At 48.2% G+C, this 24,353-nt stretch overlaps 1 protein-coding gene across 10 annotated transcripts in view; it reads right to left on the bottom strand.

Moving 5' to 3' along the window:
- ST3GAL4 (ST3 beta-galactoside alpha-2,3-sialyltransferase 4) overlaps positions 1-24,353 on the bottom strand; it is a 187,867-nt gene that overhangs the window by 24,350 nt on the left and 139,164 nt on the right. For 9 of the 10 annotated variants that reach the window (XM_073321127.1, XM_073321125.1, XM_073321130.1 and 6 more), the window contains one exon: positions 1,583-1,661. The exons of the other annotated variant lie outside the window; for it this stretch is intronic. In XM_073321127.1, coding sequence (XP_073177228.1) covers positions 1,583-1,598 — 16 coding nt within the window. In that variant the 5' untranslated portion in view covers positions 1,599-1,661. The remainder of the gene's footprint in view (positions 1-1,582; positions 1,662-24,353) is intronic. 10 annotated transcript variants of the gene reach the window in all.

Below are 24,353 nucleotides of genomic sequence, written 5' to 3'. Positions count from 1 at the left end.
CATGATTTGAGGTCAACCTGTAGCCAGAATAGGTCAGAATAGGCCAGGTCAAAGACACGGAACTGTCATTAAGAGCATCAGAGCTTACATTGGAGAAACTTGTTATGCTTCAACAGGCTACTGAGATAACTTCAATGTAAATTACTCTGACGGGGTGTCTGGTTGCCAGACCAGAGACCAGACTTGGGTTGGTGCAACAGGAGAAGAAAAGGAAGCCACATGCACAGAAAGCAGCTAAAGGGGAACAACAGCATGGAGCCCAGAGTCTGCAGTGACACATGATGTGAAAAGAAACGTCTGCTCAAGCAGCAGCCAGCACGAGAAACACGCTAGAAGATGACAGAGAGGAAGCTGTGCTCATTGGTATAACGATGAAGCGCGGACGCCATTAGCACCCATCAGCAGGGAGGCCCAGAAATGGCACACCTGACCAGGTAAGGCTGGCGACAGGAGCACACAGCTGGGTTATGAAAGATAAAGCAGCTGATGAAGTGTGGCTACCTGAGTCACGAGTCCCACCCATTGAATAAGCTCAGCCAAAGAAATATGCATCTGAGATAAATTTATCGTTTCTGTGGAACAGACACTTCCTGCTCAGAGGCTCATGCTCACACGCTGTGAAACAGAGCAATCTGCCAAGCCCCTTAGCTGGCCCAGACTCTCATATCCGGGTGCAGTTAGTGATATGTCCACCTCAGGCTGGGCTGTTTAATCTAGCTTTGTTGGTTTTTACAACCAAACTAGACCTGATCTGCCTGCCCTACTCAGCCCTTGCGTTCGCTCATCCAGAGTCATCTAACCAATCACAAACCGATCCCGGCCGACACACCCCGCCCCAGCCTGTCATAACCCCTTCCCTGGCTCAGTGTACCCTGCCTGCCACCGGCCAGCCACAAGAGTCTCCTCACGTCTCTGCCCACTAACCTAGTAGCAGCTGGTGTCCACGTAAGATGGGAGGATTTACAGCATTCCCCCCCCATCACCCACCTACTACCTGTTTATATTTGCCCATCACTATAACATGTAGGTACCAAGTACAGGGAGTAGAAGCTCCAGCAGGGACCTCTGGGAATTACATCCTAGTCCAGTCTCATATGGGCTGTAGATTCACAGGGGGGTGCTTTTTTTATTTCCCCTTCTCCAACCCCCTGGTTGAGCCTGGTTCAACCACACGCTAGGCTCCAGCCAATCCAGGAGCCAGGAGCTGGTCTGGTGACTCTCAGGGCAGGTATATAAACCACTCTGGAGACACGCCCAGCTCACTTCGTAGCTTGGAACCCTCCCCTGCCTGACGGTGGGGACAGACCACAGGCCTCAGCCTGCTCCAGCCCTGCTCTGGGTCCAGCCTGGCTCCCAGCCCTACTCCTGCCTTGTGCCGATCCTGCTCTTGACTCCTGATTCTGGCTCTGACTGTTGGGCCCAGCCATCCTTGCCTTGGTTTCTGACACCCACCTTGTCCCTTCCCCAGTTTGGGGGGTTGCCATAGTGCTACCAGTCAGTATTAAATACCATTCTGTATATGAATCATCCATGACCCTGCAAACCCGTCTCAGGGAAAGAACGCAAAGCGACAAGGACTTACGGGACTTGTTGATCATTTTTATCAGCAGGTGAGGTGCCACCCGGTGGCTATTGCTCTCATCGCGGCCACTGCTGGTCACCTAGAGGGGGAAGAGGAAGACGCTTTGAGTCGTACCTGCCAGGCAGAACATCTGGTCACCCTGCACACATCCCTCCTCCTCCCCCTCCAGGCTATGTGGCACTGAAAGTCCTGCCTATGGGTATTCAGTGCCATGGAAGCACTTGCATTAGTGTGGCCTGTGTCATAGTGATGATAGCAGTTAAGATTTTATGTTAGCAATCACACACACACACACACACACACACAGAGGCAGGCAGATGCTGATCATATACATCATCTGGTCACACACTCAGGGATTCAAAAGTGCCTCTGTGAATTAGGAGCGTACGTCACGGTTGAAAATGAGACTTTGGAAGATTTCTATGCAGAGAGATTACAGATGGGTGTTTAAATTATACATGCCCTTCAGCACGAAAAAAATCAAAACCGTTGAAATTTCTCTTTGAAAAAATGTGTTTTGTTCCATATGAACAAAATGTATTAATGTTACAGAAACAGGACTTCAGATGTCCTACAGATGAGCTTAGGTGTAGTTCACAAATGTTATATGCCATGAAATGCTGTAGGTCAACTGTTAAGCACTTACTAAAAAAAACCCACCTAACTATACATATGCGCTTCCATAATCCATATTCACATAACATTATATTGATGCAGCTGCATATTATTCCACAGGGTATTGTAGATAGAGGCTAACAACTGTACTTCACTTCCCATGGAATCCCTGATGCACAGTACAGCTAAACATAGATTATTTATGAGGTTCTGAGTTAAAACATGAAGAGTTAGAAGCTCAAGGCTGCACAGAGAAAGTTTTCCCCATTGAAGAGTTCTCTCCATGTTGTTATCAAAATAAATTAGATGGGAATACTTTCTCTCGTCCTAACTTTGCAGGATGGGGTTAAGCCACCTTCATTTTCAATTCACATTTTTAAAAAATAATTCCACACACACACAAAGTGAGAGACAGCGACCACCCAGACTGACAGACTCTGGGTCTGCACCACGCACCAGATGGGCTTTGCAACTCCTGAACCAAGCAGACAGCTGCAGAGCTGATGCATCACCAAGGAGCCAAGCAGATCAGACCGAACAGGCAGGTATTAAAGCAGCACACATCAAGTCGGATTCCACGTACTCGGAAAGAACCAGATTCCTTTGATCCAGCCATCCACTTGGAAAGAGGCTTGGCTGGTGCTGTGTGTTTTCTAAAGACTTGTGCACTCACTCTGAGTTCTTCGGAAAGCCGCCCTGCGACGCATCGGGTGACTGCACCAGGGTGGAAGATCTCAGTGGAAAAGGTTTGAAACCACCTTCCTAATGATCTCTTTGTGGTTAATTAAGGAAATATAATGAGCAGGCCTTCCCCACCCATGTACAGCATGTTTACTTTTTTCAGAGCAGGTGTCTACAAGCCGAGTGATTTTCAACAGCTCAGTCGCTTGATTTATTACTTGGGTTCCTGAATGATTCCACAATTAAGTCATGTTTCCTTGAAATCTTTAGGCTGCCGTGGATCTCCGCAGAGGCAGACACCCCTCTGGAGCAGCAGGGAAGGGTGCCAGCAAACCAGGCCAGGACATTCTTCCAAAATGACCTTGGCTCCATGCATCCGTCTTGCTGATCCTTAGTCACTGGCAGGACAAAGCTGAGCGTTCTCACATCCCTGAGCAGTCTAAAACTCTTCCAAGGCAGTGGGAGCCAGTGGTTAAGCTCTCCCCACTCCCTGACCACTCTAAGGTCAATGTTTACTTTGCCACACAATCCTCATTTCACCCCCATTCCCGCCTGCACTCAGCAGTCACCATCTTGGCCAGCAAAAGCCAAACAAAACTAATCTAAAGCCACCTTTATTCGGGGCGGGGAGGCACCGCTCGTTACAAGCAATTCCCATCCTAAATTGCTGGGGATATGCCACGAATCATTACAGGACGGAACAAATTAATTTCATAACCATGCGGCTCCTCAGAGCCTCAACACACCCTGGAATTTATTCCCTCGCTAAGTGAATGTAAGTGCTGGGGAACAGGTGCCAAAAGGACAGGCTTAGAGAGGCTTTGTTCTTCTCTTTACCCCTGCACTGCCCCGTCAACGTGCCTTATCTTGGATCTAGAACCACCACATGCAGGGGAAGAGGATACTTCACTTGCCAGGACCCAATCAGCTGGGGTGCTGTGACCATTGCCTGTCACCAATATGGCCTCATTGTTTCCTTGTTCTCCCCTGTCTGGCTGTAGCCAGCCATTCTCTTCTGCCTTGTACTTACATCATAATCTTTCTGGGTCTGGGCCTGGCTCTTTGCCCTGTGTTCAAGAATCGCAGCGTTTTAAGAGCTGAAGTGATCACTCGATCATCTAGTCTGACCTCCTGTATATCACAGGCCACCATCAGCCAGCACCCACGCACTAAACCCAACAGGTGAAATGACACCCCAGTATGGCTAACCTCAGGAGACTAAGCTATTGTGTGCAGAGAAGAAACGGGACCGAGGTGCACCAATGCCCGAGGCCCCATCAGTGGCAGAGAGGGGTAACTCACAGTCTCTTCCAGCCTCGGCCCATCTGCAACAGCCACCTCTTACGAGCAATCTCTTGAGCCTTCTGCTATCTGACCACCAGCAGGGCTGCCCAGGCCATCGATAAGACACCCGAGAAGTAACAAAGGACCAAGGGTGACCTTACCAACTGCAGGGGATTGAGTGTGCAGGACTCACCTACTCCATCCTAGCAGATAATAATACCTGCTTAATGCTCCAGAGAACAGCCCCAGAAAGTCTCTGCTGATAAATATGCCCTGGAATAAGATTTCCTCTTCACACCCACCTTGGACAGGAGTTTAACTCCAGCAATTGTCTCCGTCCGACTCTTCCCCACTCCTTACCTACATGGATTCCAAGGCCAAAAGGGACCATTATAGCCGTCTAAGTCTGATAAAAGGCCACGCTGCTCCACAGCAGTGCTAGGATTGGAACCCACGCCCTCCAGTATCAAAGGCTACAGCCTTACCCCTGTGCCACCATTTCACCTACACCTGCGCTGCAAGGCCATTTTGCAGGTCAACAGGGTGCATGCCTACCTTCTGTCCTGCCCAGGCGGAGCAGATTTGACTCTTCTCATAGCCCATACACGCCATTCTACAGATCAACTGGAGGGGGCACTGCTGAGCAATGTGATACTTCACCAAGGAGCTGCCCAAAACCAGGGATTTCTGGTTCCTGGGACATGTCAATATTTTGATTGTTTTCGTTCCACACTTTGAATGTAAACTGGTTTGTTTTTTTTTCAAAATTTCCCATGAACCACAAATCTTAAAAAAAAAAAAAAAAAGGTTTTGGAAATACCGACCCCAAACAAGACCTGCTCCCCAGAACCAGGGCAGCTGCTGACTGACAGTCTTGTCAGTTTCACTAGGGCTGTAAACCTGACAAGAAATTTCAGTCAGCAGCTGTTGGGGCTCCTGGGGTCTGCAACTCTAGGGCAGGGAGTCTGAAAGTCGTCATTGTCCGCAGGTTCCCTGCTGCAGATCTGGGAGTCAATCCTGATTAGAGCTGGGGCTTTCAGGAACCCAGATCCACAGCAGTGAGCCTGGAAACCCTGGCATGGCAGGACTGCCTTGCAGCTCTGGACTCTAGGAAGGTCTGGGGTCCCCAGCCTGGCACTGTCCACAAGGCTAGGTTGCCCTGGAGCTGTGGACCCAGGAAGTGCTGGTTCCCCAGCAGCCCGCTATGCAAGCTGGCAGCAAAGGATAGAATCTTGCTTGGCAGGCAGGTTTCTGATAGACCAAAACCATTTTCACAGGCCATTTGGGGATCAACACATGGGCATTTGCCGACAAAGATGTTCAGAGTGGAAGTTCAGAGCTGAGCCCTCTGGCTGACATTACAGCTAGGCCACCACGGACAGTGGGCGTCTGCCTTTTACCCCATGTATTGTGTCACTACAAATGCAAAACAATGCAGGAAGTGCGTTTCTGGAGGGGCAGGGTTCACTGCCAGTGAGTTTAATCTCAGCTGATTATACTCACCGGGCATTCAGCTGTGTGCCTCTGGACCCCACCCAAAAGGGTGTGCTCTAATTTCCCACAACATCACTGCCCATCTGTCTCATTGCCCAGTGAAGCCACACAGCTGAAGGGAGTCTTTGCAGCTGGGTTGGATGCACCCTGAGCACCAGGGTGGATCATCCACCTAAAACGCTCACCAGGTGAGGAGATCTTAATATAGAACATTGGCACTTTTCTGCCACATTTCTTTGCTGGAAACTCACAGTGCTAACCAAACCCTAATTCTGCCTCAGCTCATCCTCAACAGTAGGTCAGCAAGAGTGTCCCCATTTTACAGACAGGGAAAGTGAGGTATAGAAGTCAAATGACTAGCCCCAAGTCAGTGGGAGATCTAGAGACAGAACCTGGATCCTTGCCTTCCAGCTCCATTCTTTGGTCACTAGACCAGACTCTTCCTCTGTAATCCCAACCACCCACACGCTGCACCTACTAATCTACAGCCATGGCAAAAAATGCTTCAAAATGAAGAATGGCATCAAAAAAGATGGAGGAACGTGTGAGGTTTGTTTTGTAAGTCGTTGTGCTACACAATAACCAATGATCGCTGAACCTCACCACCTAGGACACTGGGTTCAACCGAACCTCTACACATTCAGCTGCTTTGCACGACATTCCTGCTTCCCACACCCACCTGGGATGGAAGGTTCTCAAGAGCAAGGTTCAGCTTGCAGAATATCCCCTCCTCTCGCAGAGGCTGGAGACGTCACCAGGCACAAACCTTTCCATGGGATTCCCCCATCCTAAGAAAACTGAGTTCATGAAGCTGTCTCAAACATCCCCTTTCCCACTCCCAAAAAGACCCAGAAGAGTTGGGTTCTTATTGTCCCAGCCTGGTTTGTTCCCAGCCCAATGCTTCCTCCACTGGATGGGATAAGAGCAGCTCCTGAGAGACAAGAACATAAAGATAGCATCCAGCTCTGTTGCACTGTAGCAGGTTGGAGATCCATGCACTCTGGGGCCGTCCTAACCAGACCTCACACACCAGTAAATAGGACTGAAACCTGGGCTATAGCTCTGAATGTCCAGCATGGCCGTTCAGTGGTCTACGTGAAATGAGTTTGCTGGGTCTCAGTCTTGTCCACATTTCCCACACGCACAATTGGCAGCAGCCGGCCATCTCTGCAGATAGGTCGAGGGCTGGCTGTATCGGGGGTCTGACACCTAGGGCTGGTCCCTAGAGCAGCACAGAAGCATCCTGGAGGGGCAGTTAGCACCTTTGCAGTGTCTGCACAGCAGCTGTGCTGGGGGTAAACAGAACACTTTGGTCTCCAGGGTGGTCCATCTGGCCCCTTCACCAGCTCTCATCTCACTGGAAACCCTTCACGAAGTAAGAAAAAGAGTAACCAAGAGAAAATCAGCACTCGAGTTGGACCCCCACCACACATAGACTTGTGGTGTACACAAATACCTGTGTCTACAGGTGACAATACCGGGGCTGCCATGGGTGAAAATCATAAGCAATTCCACGGACATCACCGCAGTGACACTGGTCGAAACAAGAGCAAAACCAGGCCAATTTATTGAAGAAGGCACACTCGTAACTTCATTGTTTTGTCGAGTTTCCCCAGCTGAAGGATTAGCATACTACCTGCCTGCCAGGGGGAGGAAGCAATTCATAGCTTGCGGGCTCGACAGCGATTTGAAGGTGAGAAGCGCTACAGAGTAGCAATGTCAAGAATTATTGTGGTTAGCAACACGCCTGTGAAGGATTCCTGTGTTCTTTCCGGGCCCCCAACCTCTGCCTTTTGTTTAGTCATGTCATATAAATGTGATTGGCTCTTTAAAAGCAAACCCACAGTCATGAATCAAGGAAATATTTAATAAGAGAGAACGTTGATAGCCCATCAAATACAGAGTAAACACAACTGAACTGTAAGGCGAACGAACAACAGAACCGGAGCCCTGGATGAAAGGAATCTGAAGAACACACACATAGAGCATGCAATAAGGAGCGACAATTAGTCACTTGGTTGTACCGCTGCTCCAGACGTGCTGGTCCCAGGTGGGTGAGGCAATGGCTTTGGTTGGGCCATGCAGTGGGGTGGCTGCCCCGCTCCTGCAGAAAAGGAGTAAAAGCAGCCCGGGCCTAGGCAAAGGCAGCAGGTCCTGCCCCCTTGCCAGTGATGAGTGGCCATTACACTGCAGTCTGCCCCAGTGAGCGGGGGCTAGAGGACGACTGGCAGGAGCCACTGAGGCAAGGTGGGTTTAGAGGGTTGGGGGTTCCCCTGGGAGGGGAGACCCAGATCATGGGGGTATTGCTGGGGCAGAACCCTGAGGTAAAGGGGCACCGGGGTCCAGGAGGGACATGGGCGCCAGCGGCAGGCGAGACACCTGCCTGCAGAGGGCGCTCCGGGCAGGAAAGAGCTAATTCCCGAGACGACCAGCAGGAGGCGCCGCACTGGTGAAGCGTCTCCTCGCTACAGAGCGACTTCAGCCGGTAAGCTTCCGTTTGACCTGAAGAAGAGCTCTGTGGAGCTCCAAAACGCATCTCTGCCAACAGAACTTGGGCCAATAAAAGAGATCACCTCACCTACTAGAATCATGCAAACATAGGACTGGAAGGGGCCTCTTGGATCATCAAGTCCAGTCCCCTGCTATCCCAGGCTACCCCATCAAATAATTCCCTTCATAAACATAGCATGCTTCACCTTAAATCCAGTCCGGTTTTTGCCCCCACTGCTCCTAGTGGGAAGCTGTGCCAGAGCCTCTCTCCTCTGACTGTTAGAAACCTGCCTCTAATTTCCGGCATAAATTTACTCATGGCCACTTTAGCCCCGTTTGTTCTTGTGCCAACATTATCCTTTAGCTTCAGTAGCTCTTCCGCTTCCCTGGCGCGTACCCCCAATGCATTTATGGAGAACAATCAGATCCCCTCTGAGCCTCTGCTTTGCTAGGCTAAACAAGCCCAACTCTTAGGCTCTCCATTCCCCTGACCAACTTAGTAGCCCTCCTCTGAGCCTGTTCCAGTTTGCATTCATCTTTCTTGAACATGGGTGACCAGAACTGTAGCCAGTATTCCAGATGAGGTCTCACCAGTGTCTCTTACAATGACATTAATACATCCCCATTTCTACTGGAAATACCTCACCAGATGCATCCTCGGACCACACTTGCCTTTTTCATGGCCACATTGCATTGGTAGCTCATTGCCACCTTGTCATGGCCTAATACACCAGAGTGGGCTCTGGACAGTGAATCTGGAGACCTGAATTCTATTCCCGGCTCACTGGGGGACCTTAGGGAAGTCACATCCCCCATCTGTAAAATGGAGATGGTATTCTGACTTGCTTCTGTAAAGTGCTTTGACATCCATGGGTGAGAAGAGCAAAGTATTCATAACAAACAAGGAGGAGGGGCACAAGTAGACTAGGAGTCCGTAGAGCAACATACTGCATCTCAGTACCCATCCCTGCAGTATCCAAGCTCTTCCAAGATAACTAATGGCTACATCTCGAGGTCCCTAGTGGACTTTAAGTCTTCTGCTCTTCTCCCTGTCCTTTGGAAGGAGAGGGCTAGGATTGGGGTATACACGTTTGGAGGGTGTCCCTACCCTCTGTTTGCCAGAAGCTGGGATTGGGTGACAGGGCATGGATCGCTGGATGATTACCTGTTTTGTTCATTCCCTTTGGGGCACCTACCATTGGCCACTGTCAGAGGACAGGATACTGGGCTTGATGGACCTTTGGTCTGACCCAGTATGGCCATTCTTATGAAGGAGTGGGGGGTCTGTCCTTCTCTTAGTGGGACAGCTTTGCAGAGCATCTGAATACAGCCAGCAGCAGGGTTAGTCTGAACTCCACTGGAAGCTAGTTTCACAGCCAGACCCTTTTGATTGAGAGACATTTGGTCCCATCAATTGGGCAATCAAATGGCTTTGAGTCAGTCTGTCATCTCTGTTCACGGAGGACGCTGGATGCAGTACATGTAACAGCTGTCCGCCCTCCTCCCCCAGCTTGCTACACCCACAAACTGATCCACATGGGCAGTCCCCTGCCCCTGTACTTTGCCCCACTGACTTTACTGGGACTATACAGGTATCAGAGTCTGCACATGAGGATTAGAGTGCAGGATCAGGACCTTCCGCTGTGAACTCTTCGGGGCAGGCGATGTCTCCTAACGCCGATACTGCATGCATGCAGACACACACAGTGCCTAGCACACTGGGGTCCTGTGTAAAGCTGGGTGAAAATGGTTTTCCCGTCCCTTAGTCAAGAGTTCAATTTTTTCCCCCCCCTCTCAAACTGGGACAAAGTCAAAACCTCAATTATTTGGGAACCAAAAACCCAAACAAAATTTTGGTTTGTGTCCAATGAAATACTTCATTTCAAAATGTTGTGTTTTGGTGTTGCCATTTTTGTGTGTGTGTGTGTCTGATTCACTGAAACTTCTGAATGAGACAGAGTTTCAGATCAGAAAACCAGAATTTTTCATTTCAAAAATATCAAAGATACATTTCAATAATTTCAAAATTTTTTCAACATTTTTTCAAGTTGGGAGATTCATATCCAGCCATTTGGAGAACAGCTTCGGTTTTGATGCACTAGGATCTTTTGACAGAAAATGATTAGTTGAAACAGAATTTCTATGGAATTGAAATTCCACACCTGAATAATAAAAGTATAGCAATCAGAATATACTACCAACCACCTAACCGGGATGGTGACCAAGATTATGAAATGCTCAGGGACACCAGAGGGGCTACAGAAACAGAAAACTCAGTGATAATAGGGGTTTTCAACTATCAGCATATTTATTGGGAACATGTCACCTCAGGACAGGATGCAAAAATAAAATTTCCACACACCACTAATGACTGCTTCTTGGAGCAGCTAGTCCTGGATCCCACAAGGGCAGAGGCAATTCTTGATTTAGTCCTAAATGGAGCAGAAGTTCTGGTCCAAGAGGTGAATATAGCTGAACTGCTCAGTAATAGCGACCACAATGTAATTAAGTTTAACATCCTTGTAAGGGGAACAATACCAAAGAACCACCGTAGCATTTAACTTCAAGAAGAACTATGCAAATATGAGGAAGCTAGTTAAATGGAAATTAAACGGAACGCTCACAAGAGTGTAATGCCTGCAAGCTCCATGGAAACTATTTAAAAACACCATAATAGAGGCTCACATTAAATGTATATCCCAAATTTAAAAAAAAACAGTAATAGGATCAACAAAATGTCACCATTGCTAAACAATAGAGTAAAAGAGGCAGTTAGAGGCAAAAAGGAATCTTTTTAAAAATTGGAAGTCAAATCCTACTGAGGAAAATGGAAAGGAGCATAAACTCCGGCAAGTCAAAACTGTAGAAGTATAATGAGGCAGGCCAAAAAAGAATTTGCAGTGCAACTACACACAAAAGACACAAAAACTAACAGCAAAAAATAAAGTACATCAGAAGCAGGAAACCTGCCAAATATTCAGTGGGGCCACTGGATGATCGGGGTACAAAAGGAGCACTCAAGGAAGACAAGGCTGTGGCTGAGAAATTAAATTAATTCTTTGCGTCAGTCTTCACTGCAGAGGCTGAGAGGGATTCCAACGCCTAAACCATTCTTGTTAGGTGACAAATCTGAGGAACTGTCCCAGATTGAGGTGTCAGTAGAGGAGGTTTTGGAACAAACTGATAAATTAAACAGTAATACATCACCAGGACCGAGTGATATTCACCCAAGAGTTCTGAAGGAAGGTCCCACACCAAAAGCTCTTAAGCAAAGCAGGCAGTCATGAAAGTTGCAATACTTCAACAAAAAAACTTCAAAAACAGACTCCATCGAGAGACTGCTGAATTGGAATTAATTTGCAAGCTGGACACCATTAAATGAGGCTTGAATAAAGACTGGGAGCGGATGACTCATTACACAAAGTAAAACTACTTCCCCATGCTTATTTTCCCCCTTACTATTACTCACACCTTCTTGTCAACTGTTGGAAATGGGCCATCCTGATTATCACTATAAAAGTTTTTTTTCCTCCTGCTGGTAATAGCTCACCTTACCTGATCACTCTCATTATAGTGGGTATGGCAAAACCCATTGTTTCATGTTCTCTGTGCGTACATATATATATATATATATATATATATATATCTTCCTACTGTACTTTCCACTGCATGCATCCTCTGAAGTGGGTTTTAGCCCACGAAAGCTTATGCTCAAATAAATTTGTTAGTCTCTAAGGTGCCACAAGTACTCCTCATTATTTTTTCTCATGGATCAGTAACTGGTTAAAAGTTAAGAAACAAAGGGTAAGAATAAATGGTCAGTTTTCACAGTGGAAAAAGCAGTAAATAGCAGGGTCACCCAAGGATCTGTACTGGGATCTGTGCTGTTCAACATATTCATAAATGATCCAGAAAAGGAGGTAAACAGTGAGTTGGCAAATTTGCAGATGATATAAAATTACTCAAGATGGTTAAGTCCAAAGCTGACTGTGAAGAGTTATAAAGGCATCTCACATAGCTGGGTGACTGGGTAACAAAATGGCAGATGAAATTCAATTTGATAAATGAAAGTAGTGCACATTGGAAAACATAATCCCACTATGCATACAAAATAAGGAGGGTCTAAATGAACCGTTACCACTCCAGAAGGAGATCTTGGAGTCATCCTGCATAGTTCTCTGAAAAGATCTGCCCAACATGAAGCATCAGTCAAAAAAGTGAACAGAATGTTAGGAACCATTAGAAAAGGAATAGATACTTACTGCCATATTATCATAATGTCATTATATAAATCAGTGGTAAGCCCACACCTTGAATACTGTGTGCCGTTCTGGTGGCCCATTTCAAAAAAGATAGATTAGAAATGGAAAAGGTGCAGAGAAGGGCACCAAAAATGATTGGGGGTATGGAACAGCTTCCATATGAGGAGAGCTTAATAAGACTGGGACTGTTCAGCTTACAAAAGAGATGACTAAAGAGGATATGACAGAAGTCTAGAAAATCATGACTGGTGAGGAGAAATGAATAGGGAAGTATTGATTACCCTTCTCATAACCCAAGAACCAGGAGTCACCCAATGAAATTAATAGGTAGAAGGCTTAAAACAAACATAAGGACCCACAACACACAGTCGACCTGTGGAATTTGTTGCCAGGGGATGATGTGAAGGCCATAAAAATAACTGGGTTCAGAAAAGAATTAGGCAGATAGATCCATCAATGGCTATTAGCCAAGACGGTGAGAGATGCAGCCCCATGCTCTGGGTGGCCCTAAACCTCTGATTGCTTGAAGCTGGGAATGGGTGGCACAGGGGATGGATCACTTGATGACTGCCCTGTTCTGTTCATTCCCTCTGATGCACCTGGCACCAGTCACTGTTGGAAGACAAGATGCTGGGATAGATGAACGGGTCTGACCCAGTGTGGCCGTTCTAACGTTCTTACGAAAATTTCCCAACAAGATCCAGCACTGCTTCCTGATGGGGGGGGCCTCCAGCACCACCCTGGTACAAACACCACAACAACACTGCCCCTTCTTTCAGAACCCTGGGGATTCACTGTGACAGAACCTGGCCTCTCTCTCTTACACTTCCCACCCTGCTGCTTTTCTTCCTGATTTTGACGCCACTCCTCCTCGAGGAAAGGGGGAGATCCAGCCTGTCCACGGTTTGAAACAAAAGAGGTTTTGTATGGTATAAAACCTTGGTTACCAGCCCTGACTGCTCTCCTTGCCATAAAGCAGTTTAACGTGTTTGTAACAGGCATGCAGAGCCACAGATAATCCTGTTAGCGCAAATCACCCGGTTAGATATATTAATATTTCAAGAAATAAATAAGCCAAAAAAACCCAGAGCATCTATTCAGTGACTTCCCCTCCCCGAACACACCCTCTAATCCCCAATTAAGATGGCCAGCTAGCACTTATGTTGGATAGCATCTTCCATGGGAAGGATTCTACAAAGCAGGGCCTGGATTGTGCCCCAGAAAAGGATGCAGAAGGCCAACAAAAGCCCGCTAAGTGGGACTTAATTGATGCACAGGCCTGGAGCTGATCCTCTACATGGGGGACCAGTTCCAGAGGAGACTCCGCCCAGTTACGCATGGGAGACAGGTAAACTGGGCCCACGTACAAGTACGCGCATGAGCGCCTGCAGCTGTTTATTTGGATTTGTTTGAAGAGCGCCTTGAGTAATCCGATGTAGGATAACAGTAACCCAGTGTGCATGGGCAAACAATCGCTTGTTTGCCACACGCTAAAATCCTGTGGGTGCAACTCTCGGTCACTTCTGAAGGGGAAAAAAAACCCCAAAAGTCAATCCTCAAAACAAAAAAAGTCATCAAGCGACTGGGCAGCAAGGGTAATCGAATCAATGCAGAAGAGCACAGCTCAGGCTTCACACGGCTTGGTGGACTCTGGAAACTAGCCCATGTGCATATCCAAAGATCACCGGGAGGTCAATGATGATTCTTTTCTGTATTGTGGTAGCACCTACCCTATTCATGGACCAGCACCCCAGCGTGCTAGGTGCTGTACAAACACAGAGCAAAAAGGTAGTCCCCGCCCCAAAGAGCTGTCAATCTAAAATCACATCGTACTGTCAGGGCACTTTTCTTTATTGTCTTCTTGGGCATCTCTGAATTAAAAGTGTCTCTTATTTTCCCAGTCTGTAAGAAGTCTGCCTAGGCATATGAACAACCCCCGCTACTACTTCTGTCAGAAATATGCCCATTACATTCCTCAATACAACTGACCCCAACAAAAGCCTTGGTGCCATGCACTCAGTCTGGCAACCCACCAGACCAACAGCATGCAACCAGCGGGTTAAACCTACAGGCCCAGATCTGCAGTTGGCATCGTTCGACATAGCTCTGTTGGTGGCTCAGACTCCTGCATCAGTGGGGCTAAGTTCAAAACTGGATGCCTTTCTGAAGATCTGCCCTGGTGACCACAATTGAGTAGAGGATCACCATGGTGATCTGGCCTTAAAACCTATGACAATGTATAACCATTTCTCTTCTTGTGGCACAGAAGCCATGAGCTCTGCAGCTGCATTGATTCAACCTGTCCTCCTGCATCCCACACTGCAGTGCCTCAGATTGGGAAGGTACCCCATAGCTCCTGCAACCCACCCACAGTGTTGGAAACGATGAGACAGATGCTTCCAGAGTCCCTGCATGTACTGGCCCAGTCACAGGTGCAAATCACAGTGGGCGTTGTTGCCCCAACACAGCTGTGGCAGGAAGAGCTGGCAGCGTGAAACTGAGCTCAGCCATCACATGACCAGGCAATGTAACAAGCCATGCCTTGCAGCAGTCTCCTGACTGAACACAGAGGTCATAAGAACTTAAGAACAGCCCAACTGGCTCAGACCAAAGGTCCATCTAGCCCCGTATCCTGTCTTCCCACAGTGGCCAATGCCAGGTGCCCCAGAGGGAATGAACAGAACAGTAATCATCCAGCGATCCATCCCCTGTCACCCATTCCTAGCTTCTGGCAAACAGAGGTTAGGGACACCATTCCTGCCCATCCTGGCTAATAGCCATTGATGGACCTATGCTCCATGAATTTATCTAGTTCTTTTTTGAACCCTGTTATAGTCTTGGCCTTCACAAAATCCTCTGGCAAGGAGTTCCACTGGTTGACTGTGTGTTATGTGAAGAAATACTTCCTTTTGTTTGTTTTAAACATGCTGCCTATTAATTTAATTGGGTGACCCCTAGTTCTTGTGTTATGAGAAGGAGTAAATAACACTTCCTTCTTTACTTTCTCCTCACCAGTCATGATTTTATAGACCTCTATCATATCCCCCCTTAGTCGACTCTTTTCCAAGCTGAAAAGTCCCAGTCTTATTAATCTCTCCTCATAGAACAGCTGTTCCATCCCCCTAATCATTTTTGTTGCCCTTTTCAGTACCTTTTGCAATTCCAATACATCTTTTTTGAGAAGGGGCGACCACATCTGCCCTCAGTATTCGAGGTGTGGGTGTACCACAGATTTATATTGAGGCAATAGGATATTTTCTGTCTTATTATCAATCCTTTTCTTAATGATGCCCAACATTCTGTTCACTTTTTTGACTGCCGCTGCACACTGAGTGGATGTTTCCAGGGAACTATCCACAATGACTCCAAGATCTTTTTCTTGAGTGGTAACAGCTAATTCAGACCCCATCATTTTATATGTATAGTTGAGATTATGTTTTCCACTGTGCATTACTTAGCATTTATCAACACTGAATTTCATCTGCCATTTTGTTGCCCACTCACCCAGTTTTATGAGACCCCTTTGTAGCTCTTCGCAGTCTGCTTTGGACTTAACTATCTTCAGCAATTTTGTATCATCTGCAAATTTTGCCACCTCACTGTTTATCCCTTTTTCCAGATCATTTATGAATACGTTGAATAGGACTGGCCCAGTACAGACTCCTGGGGGACACCACTATTTACCTCTCTCCATTCTGAAAACTGACCATTTATTCCTGCCCTTTGTTTCCTATCTTTTAACCAGTTACCAATCCCTGAGAGGACCTTCCCTCTTATCCCATGACTGCTTACTTTGCTTAAGAGCCTTTGGTGAGGGACCTTTTCAAAGGCTTTCTGAAAATCTAAATACACTATATCCACTGGATCCCTCTTGTCCACATGCTTGTTGACCCCCCCTCAAAGAATTCTAGTAGATTGGTGAGGCGTGATTTCCCTTTACAAAAACCATGTTGACTCTTTCCCAACAAATTATGTTCATCTATGTGTCTGACAAGTCTGTTCTTTACTATAGGTCCCTGCAGGACTGTTTTCTTTCAGATGCACCGGCGGCTGAGCTGTTAAGGGCTTCACTGACCTGCCAACAAGCGTGACTTTGACAAAGCAAAGCAAATTCCACCTGAGCAAGGTAGCACAACAGTCACCAGGCAGCTGAAGGCAAAGCTAGTCAGCACAGGTTCAGGGAGGGTGGCGCTCGGAGCAGGCATCCGAAGTGTGGAAGTGCAAAGGAGGAAGAGGAGAATTGTTTCAGGTGGGATAAAGGGGTAGAATTAGGACCCGGGAGCAGAGTAAACGGTGAAATCCCCCTCTTTGCAGACGAGCACAAGGACTAGCTAGGCGTCACAAGGCCTCTTGCACTTGTAAGAATTTCATCCAATGTCTAAACAAAAGTACTTTGGTAAAAAGGAAGAGAGTTATGTTTGAGAATGTGTCCAGCTAGCACCCAGAACATGGTATGACACCAATAAAATTCGACAGCTTCAAGGAAAAAAACCCCACCTAACATTAAAATGCCTGGAATTAAACAGAAGAGAGCCAGCCAATTCCTACTGCAAGGGAATCCTTCTGGATTTATGGCTCACTAGGACAATCTGAAACCCACTCACCCCCACCCTTTGGTCCTATGACTACAGGGGTGAGAACAGGCCACTTCACCTTGATGGTCCCTTTAGCTGTGACACTCGGGAACCTTTCCCAGCCCTGAAGAAGAGCTCTGTGTAAGCTCAAAAGCTTCTCTCTCTCACCAACAGAAATTGGTCTCATAAAAGCTATTACCTCACCTGCCTTGTGTCTCTAATGTCCTGGGACTCTCATCACTCATTGCCAACCCCATCCAACCTTAACTCTGCCCCCTGAAACTTGCAAAAATACAGCAAATTAGTGATTTCAAAAGGAAAAAATTAAAACTTGGGAAGGAGGGGAAAAATCAGTCTAGCTTGAAAATAAAAACAAAAACAAAAAGACCTGTTTGCCAAATCCTCGTCAAACTTCTTTGTTTGACCAGTTCTATTTGTAGACCCCATACTGTTAGGAGCTCACGGAGAGTCTCCTCGGTGAGACAGCCCTCTGCTTTGTGGAGAGGGAAAGGGGATCTGAGCCCCTGCAGTGCTGAGTGGGCAGGGCATGTGGTGCAGTGGTACCTACGACGTGCCAGCCTGTCTGCGGAGACGTTTACCATGGCCGATTTTCACAGTAAAATAAGGAAGCATTTAAATGTCTAGTTATGGCTACACAGAAAGGGCAGAGCCTGTGCATCACAAGGTCAGCATAAGGACACAACATACCTCAGGGACTTTTCAGCCCCACCGCTTCCTGTAAGTTCCCACCAAGCCAGGAAGCAAAGTTGTCAGAGGAATGCTGAGTTTGTTGACTAAGCGACACCCTGAAGAGAGCTGTTAGGGGCAGGTATGCAAAAAGCAAATATATTTTACTGCCAGCATCACCCTGGCTCTGTGCTGTGGTCTCCTGCAATGGGGAGGGGAAGGGCCACCAGACGAAGCAGGCACTAGTCAGCAATGGGAGCGCAAGCATAGGGTCCAGCTTCTAATTCATGCCCTCACACAGGAAGGGAGCATATAGACATGTCAGCTACCACCTCTTGCACCTTCTCTAACACCCAGGTGATTCTGGGCAGCCCACAGCACTAGGATTCCTATCTCCCATGGATCCTTCCACGACACCCTCCCATTCTGTAGTGATCTCACAAGGGGCCCATGTACGGCATTTAACTTTTAGGCTCCTGCAGTTATTAGCTGCCTCCTCTTAGCCACTTGGGGTTTAGCCAGCAGCAGTCCATTCCACAGTCCCCATTTTAAAGGGCCAAGAGTCAGCCAATCAATGGGAGCTTTTCCATTGATGTCAATGAGTTATGGATCAGGCCCACTCTAAAGACTCCCATCTCCTTCAGTGCCGGCACCATGCTGGGCTTGACCCTGCAAGGTGCGGAGTGCCTCTCGTGGGACTCTGGCCATCCTCCGGGGTGGAGCCCTAGGTACAGAGGGAAACAGAGTTCTGGGAAATGCAATGCTATGGCCACGACGTGACAGTGTGCTGTACCTTTTCATCCTCTGTTTGCACCACTCATTTCAAATACTCTTTCCCAGCTGATTAAAAAAAAAATAAAAGTGCTTGCTTTTATTAGCATTAAAAATCAAAGCCCCACCTCAGCCTGCAGAACAACCAGACGGGTAATGAGCTTTAAACTCACATTTTAAGTCTCTCGCACACGCAGAGGGAACAATCAGCTTGGTGCTGTTCCTTACCGTCCAAAGCCACGTCGGTTTCATCCCGGCAGAAGGTCATGCACTGAGGCACTAACACCCATCCCCAGGGTAGTGCTCTATTCCTGTGGTGCGTATGACGTACCCCTTTCCCCATCCGGGGCCAGGTTCACCCCCTTTTAACAGTAGTCAGGGCGATGCGGGAGACCTCAGCTGAAATCGCTGCTCTTCCTCAGGCGGAGAGGGGAATTGAATCAGGGTCTCCCACATCCCAGGTGAGTGCTCTAACCACTTGGCTAAAAGTCCTGAGCCACCACTGGCCCTTCTGCGAATCTAGCTTTTTAAACGTGCCCGGAAACACAGGATTTCTGATCAAACAATATAGGAGTTTGGGCTCAAAGAAAACATTTTCAATTCACTAGAAAACTTCAGAATGTTGGGATTGGGTTCAGGTTGAATTGAACTGTTTTGCTGATTCTTCAGAACGGCCGCTGAAGCTATAAATTAGTTATTCACCCAGCTCTGGTCACAATTATTAAGCATTCTGCTCTCAGAACTTGAGCAGACAGCTCTACTGGTCACAGAACGGATTTGGATAAGAAATAATGGGAAGCATTAGGCAGAGTAGAATCCAGTTTACACTCCCATAGCAGCGTCAGCTCCTGAAGAGCTTCCGTGGGTTAAGGAAGAGCAGATGGAACGGGATCAGAGACTAAGGGTATGTCTACATTACAAAATTAGGTCGACTTTATAGAAGTCGGTTTTGTAGCAAGCGGTTTTATACAGTCGATTGTGTGTGTCCCCACACACGTCCTCTAAGTGCATGTAGTCGGCGGAGTGCTTCCACAGGACCGAGGCAACCGTCGACTTCCGGAGCGTTGCACTGTGGGTGGCTATCCCACAGTTCCCGCAGTCTCCACTGCCCATCTGAATTCTAGGTAGAAATCCCAGTGCCTGATGGGGCTAAAACATTGTCGCGGGTGGTTGTGGGTACATATCGTCAGGCCCCCGTTCCCTCCCTCCTTCCCTCCGTGAAAGCAAGGGCAGACAATCGTTTCGTGCCTTTTTCTTGAGTTACCTGTGCAGACACCATACCACAGCAAGAATGGAGCCCGCTCAGCTCACTGTCACCGTACGTCTCCTGGGTGCTGGCAGACACAGTACTGCATTGCTACACAGCAGCAGTTAATTGCCTTGTGGCAGCAGACGGTGCAGTATGACTGGTAGCAGTCATCAACGTAGTCCTGGGTGCTCTTTTAATCGGGCACCTGGGCAAACATGGGAGTGACTCAGCCTGGTCTTTCCCTTTTAAGTTTCACCTTAGTTGTCATACTGCACCGTCTTCCGCCGAGCACCCAGGAGATGATGACAGCTAGCGGTCGTACTGCACAGTCTGCTGCCAACAAGATGTATAAAGATAGATGAAGTGGCTCAAAACAAGAAATAGACCAGATTTGTTTTGTATTCATTTTCTCTTCCTTCCCTCCGTGAAATCAACGGCCTGCCAAACCCAGTTTTGAGTTCTATCATTGAGGTTTTGAGTTCTATCCTTGAGGGGGCCATTCAGTTTCTCGCAAAGCCACCCCCTTTGTTGATTTTAATTCCCTGTAAGCCAACCCTGTAAGCCATGTCGTCAGTCACCCCTCCCTCTGTCAGGGCAACGGCAGACAATTGTTCCGCGCCTTTTTTCTGTGCGGACGCCATACCAAGGCAAGCATGGAGGCCGCTCAGCTCACTTTGGCAATTAGGAGCACATTAAACACCACGCGCATTATCCAGCAGTATATGCAGCACCAGAACCTGGCAAAGCGATACCGGGCGAGGAGGCGACGTCAGCGCGGTAACGTGAGCGATGAGGACATGGACACAGACTTATCTCAAAGCACGGGCCCTGGCAATGTGGGCATCATGGTGCTAATGGGGCAGGTTCATGCAGTGGAACGCCGATTCTGGGCTCGGGAAACAAGCACAGACTGGTGGGACCGCATAGTGTTGCGGGTCTGGGATGATTCCCAGTGGCTGCAAAACTTTCGCATGCGTAAGGGCACTTTCATGGAACTTTGTGACTTGCTTTCCCCTGCCCTGAGGCGCAAGAATACCGAGATGAGAGCAGCCCTCACAGTTGAGAAGCGAGTGGCGATAGCCCTGTGGAAGCTTGCAACGCCAGACAGCTACCGGTCAGTTGGGAATCAATTTGGAGTGGGCAAATCTACTGTGGGGGCTGCTGTGATGCAAGTAGCTCACGCAATCAAAGATCTGCTGATATCAAGGGTAGTGACCCTGGGAAATGTACAGGTCATAGTGGATGGCTTTGCTGCAATGGGATTCCCTAACTGTGGTGGGGCTATAGACAGAACCCATATCCCTATCTTGGCACCAGAGCACCAAGCCGCCGAGTACATAAACCGCAAGGGGTACTTTTCGATAGTGCTGCAAGCTCTGGTGGATCACAAGGGACGTTTCACCAACATCAACGTGGGATGGCCGGGAAAGGTGCATGACGCTCGCATCTTCAGGAACTCTGGTCTGTTTCAAAAGCTGCAGGAAGGGACTTTATTCCCAGACCAGAAAATAACCGTTGGGGACGTTGAAATGCCTATATGTATCCTTGGGGACCCAGCCTACCCCTTAATGCCATGGCTCATGAAGCCGTACACAGGCAGCCTGGACAGTGGTCAGGAGCTGTTCAACTACAGGCTGAGCAAGTGCAGAATGGTGGTAGAATGTGCATTTGGACGTTTAAAGGCGCGCTGGCGCAATTTACGAACTCGCTTAGACCTCAGTGAAACCAATATTCCCACTGTTATTACTGCTTGCTGTGTGCTCCACAATATCTGCGAGAGTAAGGGGGAGACATTTATGGCGGGGTGGGAGGTTGAGGCAAATCGCCTGGCTGCTGGTTTCGCACAGCCAGACACCAGGGTGGTTAGAAGAGCACAGGAGGGCACGGTACGCATCAGAGAAGCTTTGAAAACCAGTTTCATGACTGGACAGGCTACAGTGTGAAAATTCTAGTTGTTTCTCCTTGATGAAACCCACCGCTCCTGGGTTCACTCTACTTCCCTGTAAGCAAAGCAATCTCCCCTCCTCCCTTCGATCACCGCTTGCAGAGGCAATAAAGTAATTGTTGCTTCACATTCATGCATTCTTTATTCATTCATCACACAAATAGGGGGATAACTACCAAGAGGGGTGGTGGAGGAGAGAAGCACCAGGAGGGATGGTGGAGGAGGGAAGGACAAGGCCACACAGCACTTTAAAAGTTTAAAACTTTAAAACTTATTGAATGCCAGCCTTCTGTTGCTTGGGCAATCCTCTGGGGTGGAGTGGCTGGGGGGCCAGAGGCCCCCCCCACCGCGTTCTTGGGTGTCTGGGTGAGCAGGCTATGGAACTTGGGGAGGAGGGCGGTTGGTTACACAGGGGCTGTAGTGGCGGTCTGTGCTCCTGCTGCCTTTCCTGCAGGTCAGCCATACGCTGGAGCACACTGGTTTGATCCTCCAGCAGCCTCAGCATTGAATCCTGCCTCCTCTCATCACGCTGCCACCACCTTTCAGCTTCAGCCCTGTCTTCAGCCCGCCTCTTACTCTCTTCAGCCCGCCACCTCTCCTCCCGGTCATTTTGTGCTTTCCTGCACTCTGACATTGTCTGCCTCCACGCATTCGTCTGTGCTCTGTCAGTGTGGGAGGACACCATGAGCTCAGAGAACATTTCATACGAGTGCGTTTTTTTCGCCTTCTAATCTTCACTAGCCTCTGGGAAGGAGAAGATCCTGTGATCATTGAAACACATGCAGCTGGTGGAGAAAAAAAAAAGAAGTAGTGGAATTTAAAAAAACACATTTTCTAGAACAATGGCTACACTCTTTCACGGTCAACCTTGCTGTTAACATTACAGCCACAGCACATGTGCTTTCGTTCCAAGGTCGCATTTTGCCTCCCCCCACCACGTGGCTAGCCCCTCACCCCCCGCCTAACAGCGGGGAACATTTCTGTTCAGCCACAGGCAAACAGCCCAGCAGGAACAGGTACCTTTGCATGTCCTCTTAAGAAAAGCACCCTATTTCAACTAGGTGACCATGAATGATATCTCACTCTCCTGAGAATAACACAGAGAGATAAAGAAAGGATGGTTGTTTGAACGCCAGCAAACATACACTGCAATGCTTTGTTCTACAATGATTCCCGAGTACATGCTACTGGCTTGGTGTGGTAAAGTGTCCTACCATGGAGGACGCAATAAGGCTGCCCTCCCCAGAAACCTTTTGCAAAGGCTTTGGGAATACATCCAGGAGAACTGCAAATGCCAGGGCAAATTAATCATTAAACATGCTTGCTTTTAAACCATGTATGGTATTTTAAAAGGTACACTCACCGGAGATCTCTTCTCTGCCTGACAGGTCCGGGAGGCAGCCTCGGGTGGGTCCGGGGGGGGGGGGGGGGGGGGGCTGCCTCCAGATCCAGGGTGAGAAGCAGTTCCTGGCTGTCAGGAAAACCGGTTTCTCCGCTTGCTTGCTGTGAGCTATCTACAACTTCATCATCATCATCTTCCTCGTCCCCAAAACCTGCCTCTGTGCTGCCTCCATCTCCATTGAAGGAGTCAAACAACACGGCTGGGGTAGTGGTGGCTGAACCCCCTAAAATGGCATGCAGCTCATCATAGAAGCGGCATGTTTGGGGCTCTGACCCGGAGCGGCCGTTTGCCTCTCTGGTTTTCTGGTAGGCTTGCCTCAGCTCCTTAAGCTTCAAGCGGCATTGCTTCGGGTCCCTGTTATGGCCTCTGTCCTTCATGCCCTGGGAGATTTTGACAATGTTTTGGCATTTCGAAAACTGGAACGGAGTTCTGATAGCACGGATTCCTCTCCCCATACAGCAATCAGATCCCGTACCTCCCGTTCGGTCCATGCTGGATTTTGAGATTCTGGGACTCCATCATGGTCACCTCTGCTGATGAGCTCTGGCCAGCGTGGCAAGCTGCAGGTGACCATGCAAACAGGAAACTGAAATTCAAAAGTTCGTGGGCCTTTTCCTGTCTACCTGGCCAGTACATCTGAGTTGAGAGTGCTGTCCACAGCGGTCACAATAGAGCACTCTGGGATAGCTCCCGGAGGCCAATACCGCCTAATTGCATCCACAGTACCCCAAATTCGACCCGGCAAGGCCGATTTAAGCGCTAATCCACTTGTCAGAGGTGGATTAAGGAAATCTATTTTAAGAGCCCTTTAAGTCGAAAAAAAGGGCTTCATCGTGTGGATGGGTGCAGGTTTACATCGATTTAACGCTGCTAAATTCGACCTAAACTCCGAGAGTGGACCAGGGCAAAGTGTAACAATGGGGCCCTTCCCCACCCCCATAACTACAGTGTGGTCATCCCCCACAGTCAAGGAAAGGAGTATTTCAATAGCACCCTTTGGGGCTCATCCCATGGAGTCACGTGCTGGGGTTTAAATCTGGAGCTACCCAAATCAAGAGAGTTAACAGATTTTCCTGGGAAAGGTAATTTAGCCAGAGATTACCACCTTTCAGTGCAGCCTGGGATACCCTGGGGCATGAAATGACCTTCTGAAGCAGTAGCTACTTCACAACCACTCACCCCAGCCCAGACTGTTAATGCCGCAGTCAGAGCCTTATATTAAGGAGAGGATCCCCCCGCATCTAGTCTGGAAAAACACAAACTTCTCACCACAAGGAGAGGGCTACAGAGAGCACATCTCACAATGTGACTCAAAGT

This window comes from Lepidochelys kempii, chromosome 22 (assembly GCF_965140265.1).
Source record: "Lepidochelys kempii isolate rLepKem1 chromosome 22, rLepKem1.hap2, whole genome shotgun sequence".
Classification (NCBI taxonomy): Eukaryota; Metazoa; Chordata; order Testudines; family Cheloniidae; genus Lepidochelys; species Lepidochelys kempii.
This window is presented reverse-complemented; position numbering and strand designations above follow the sequence as displayed.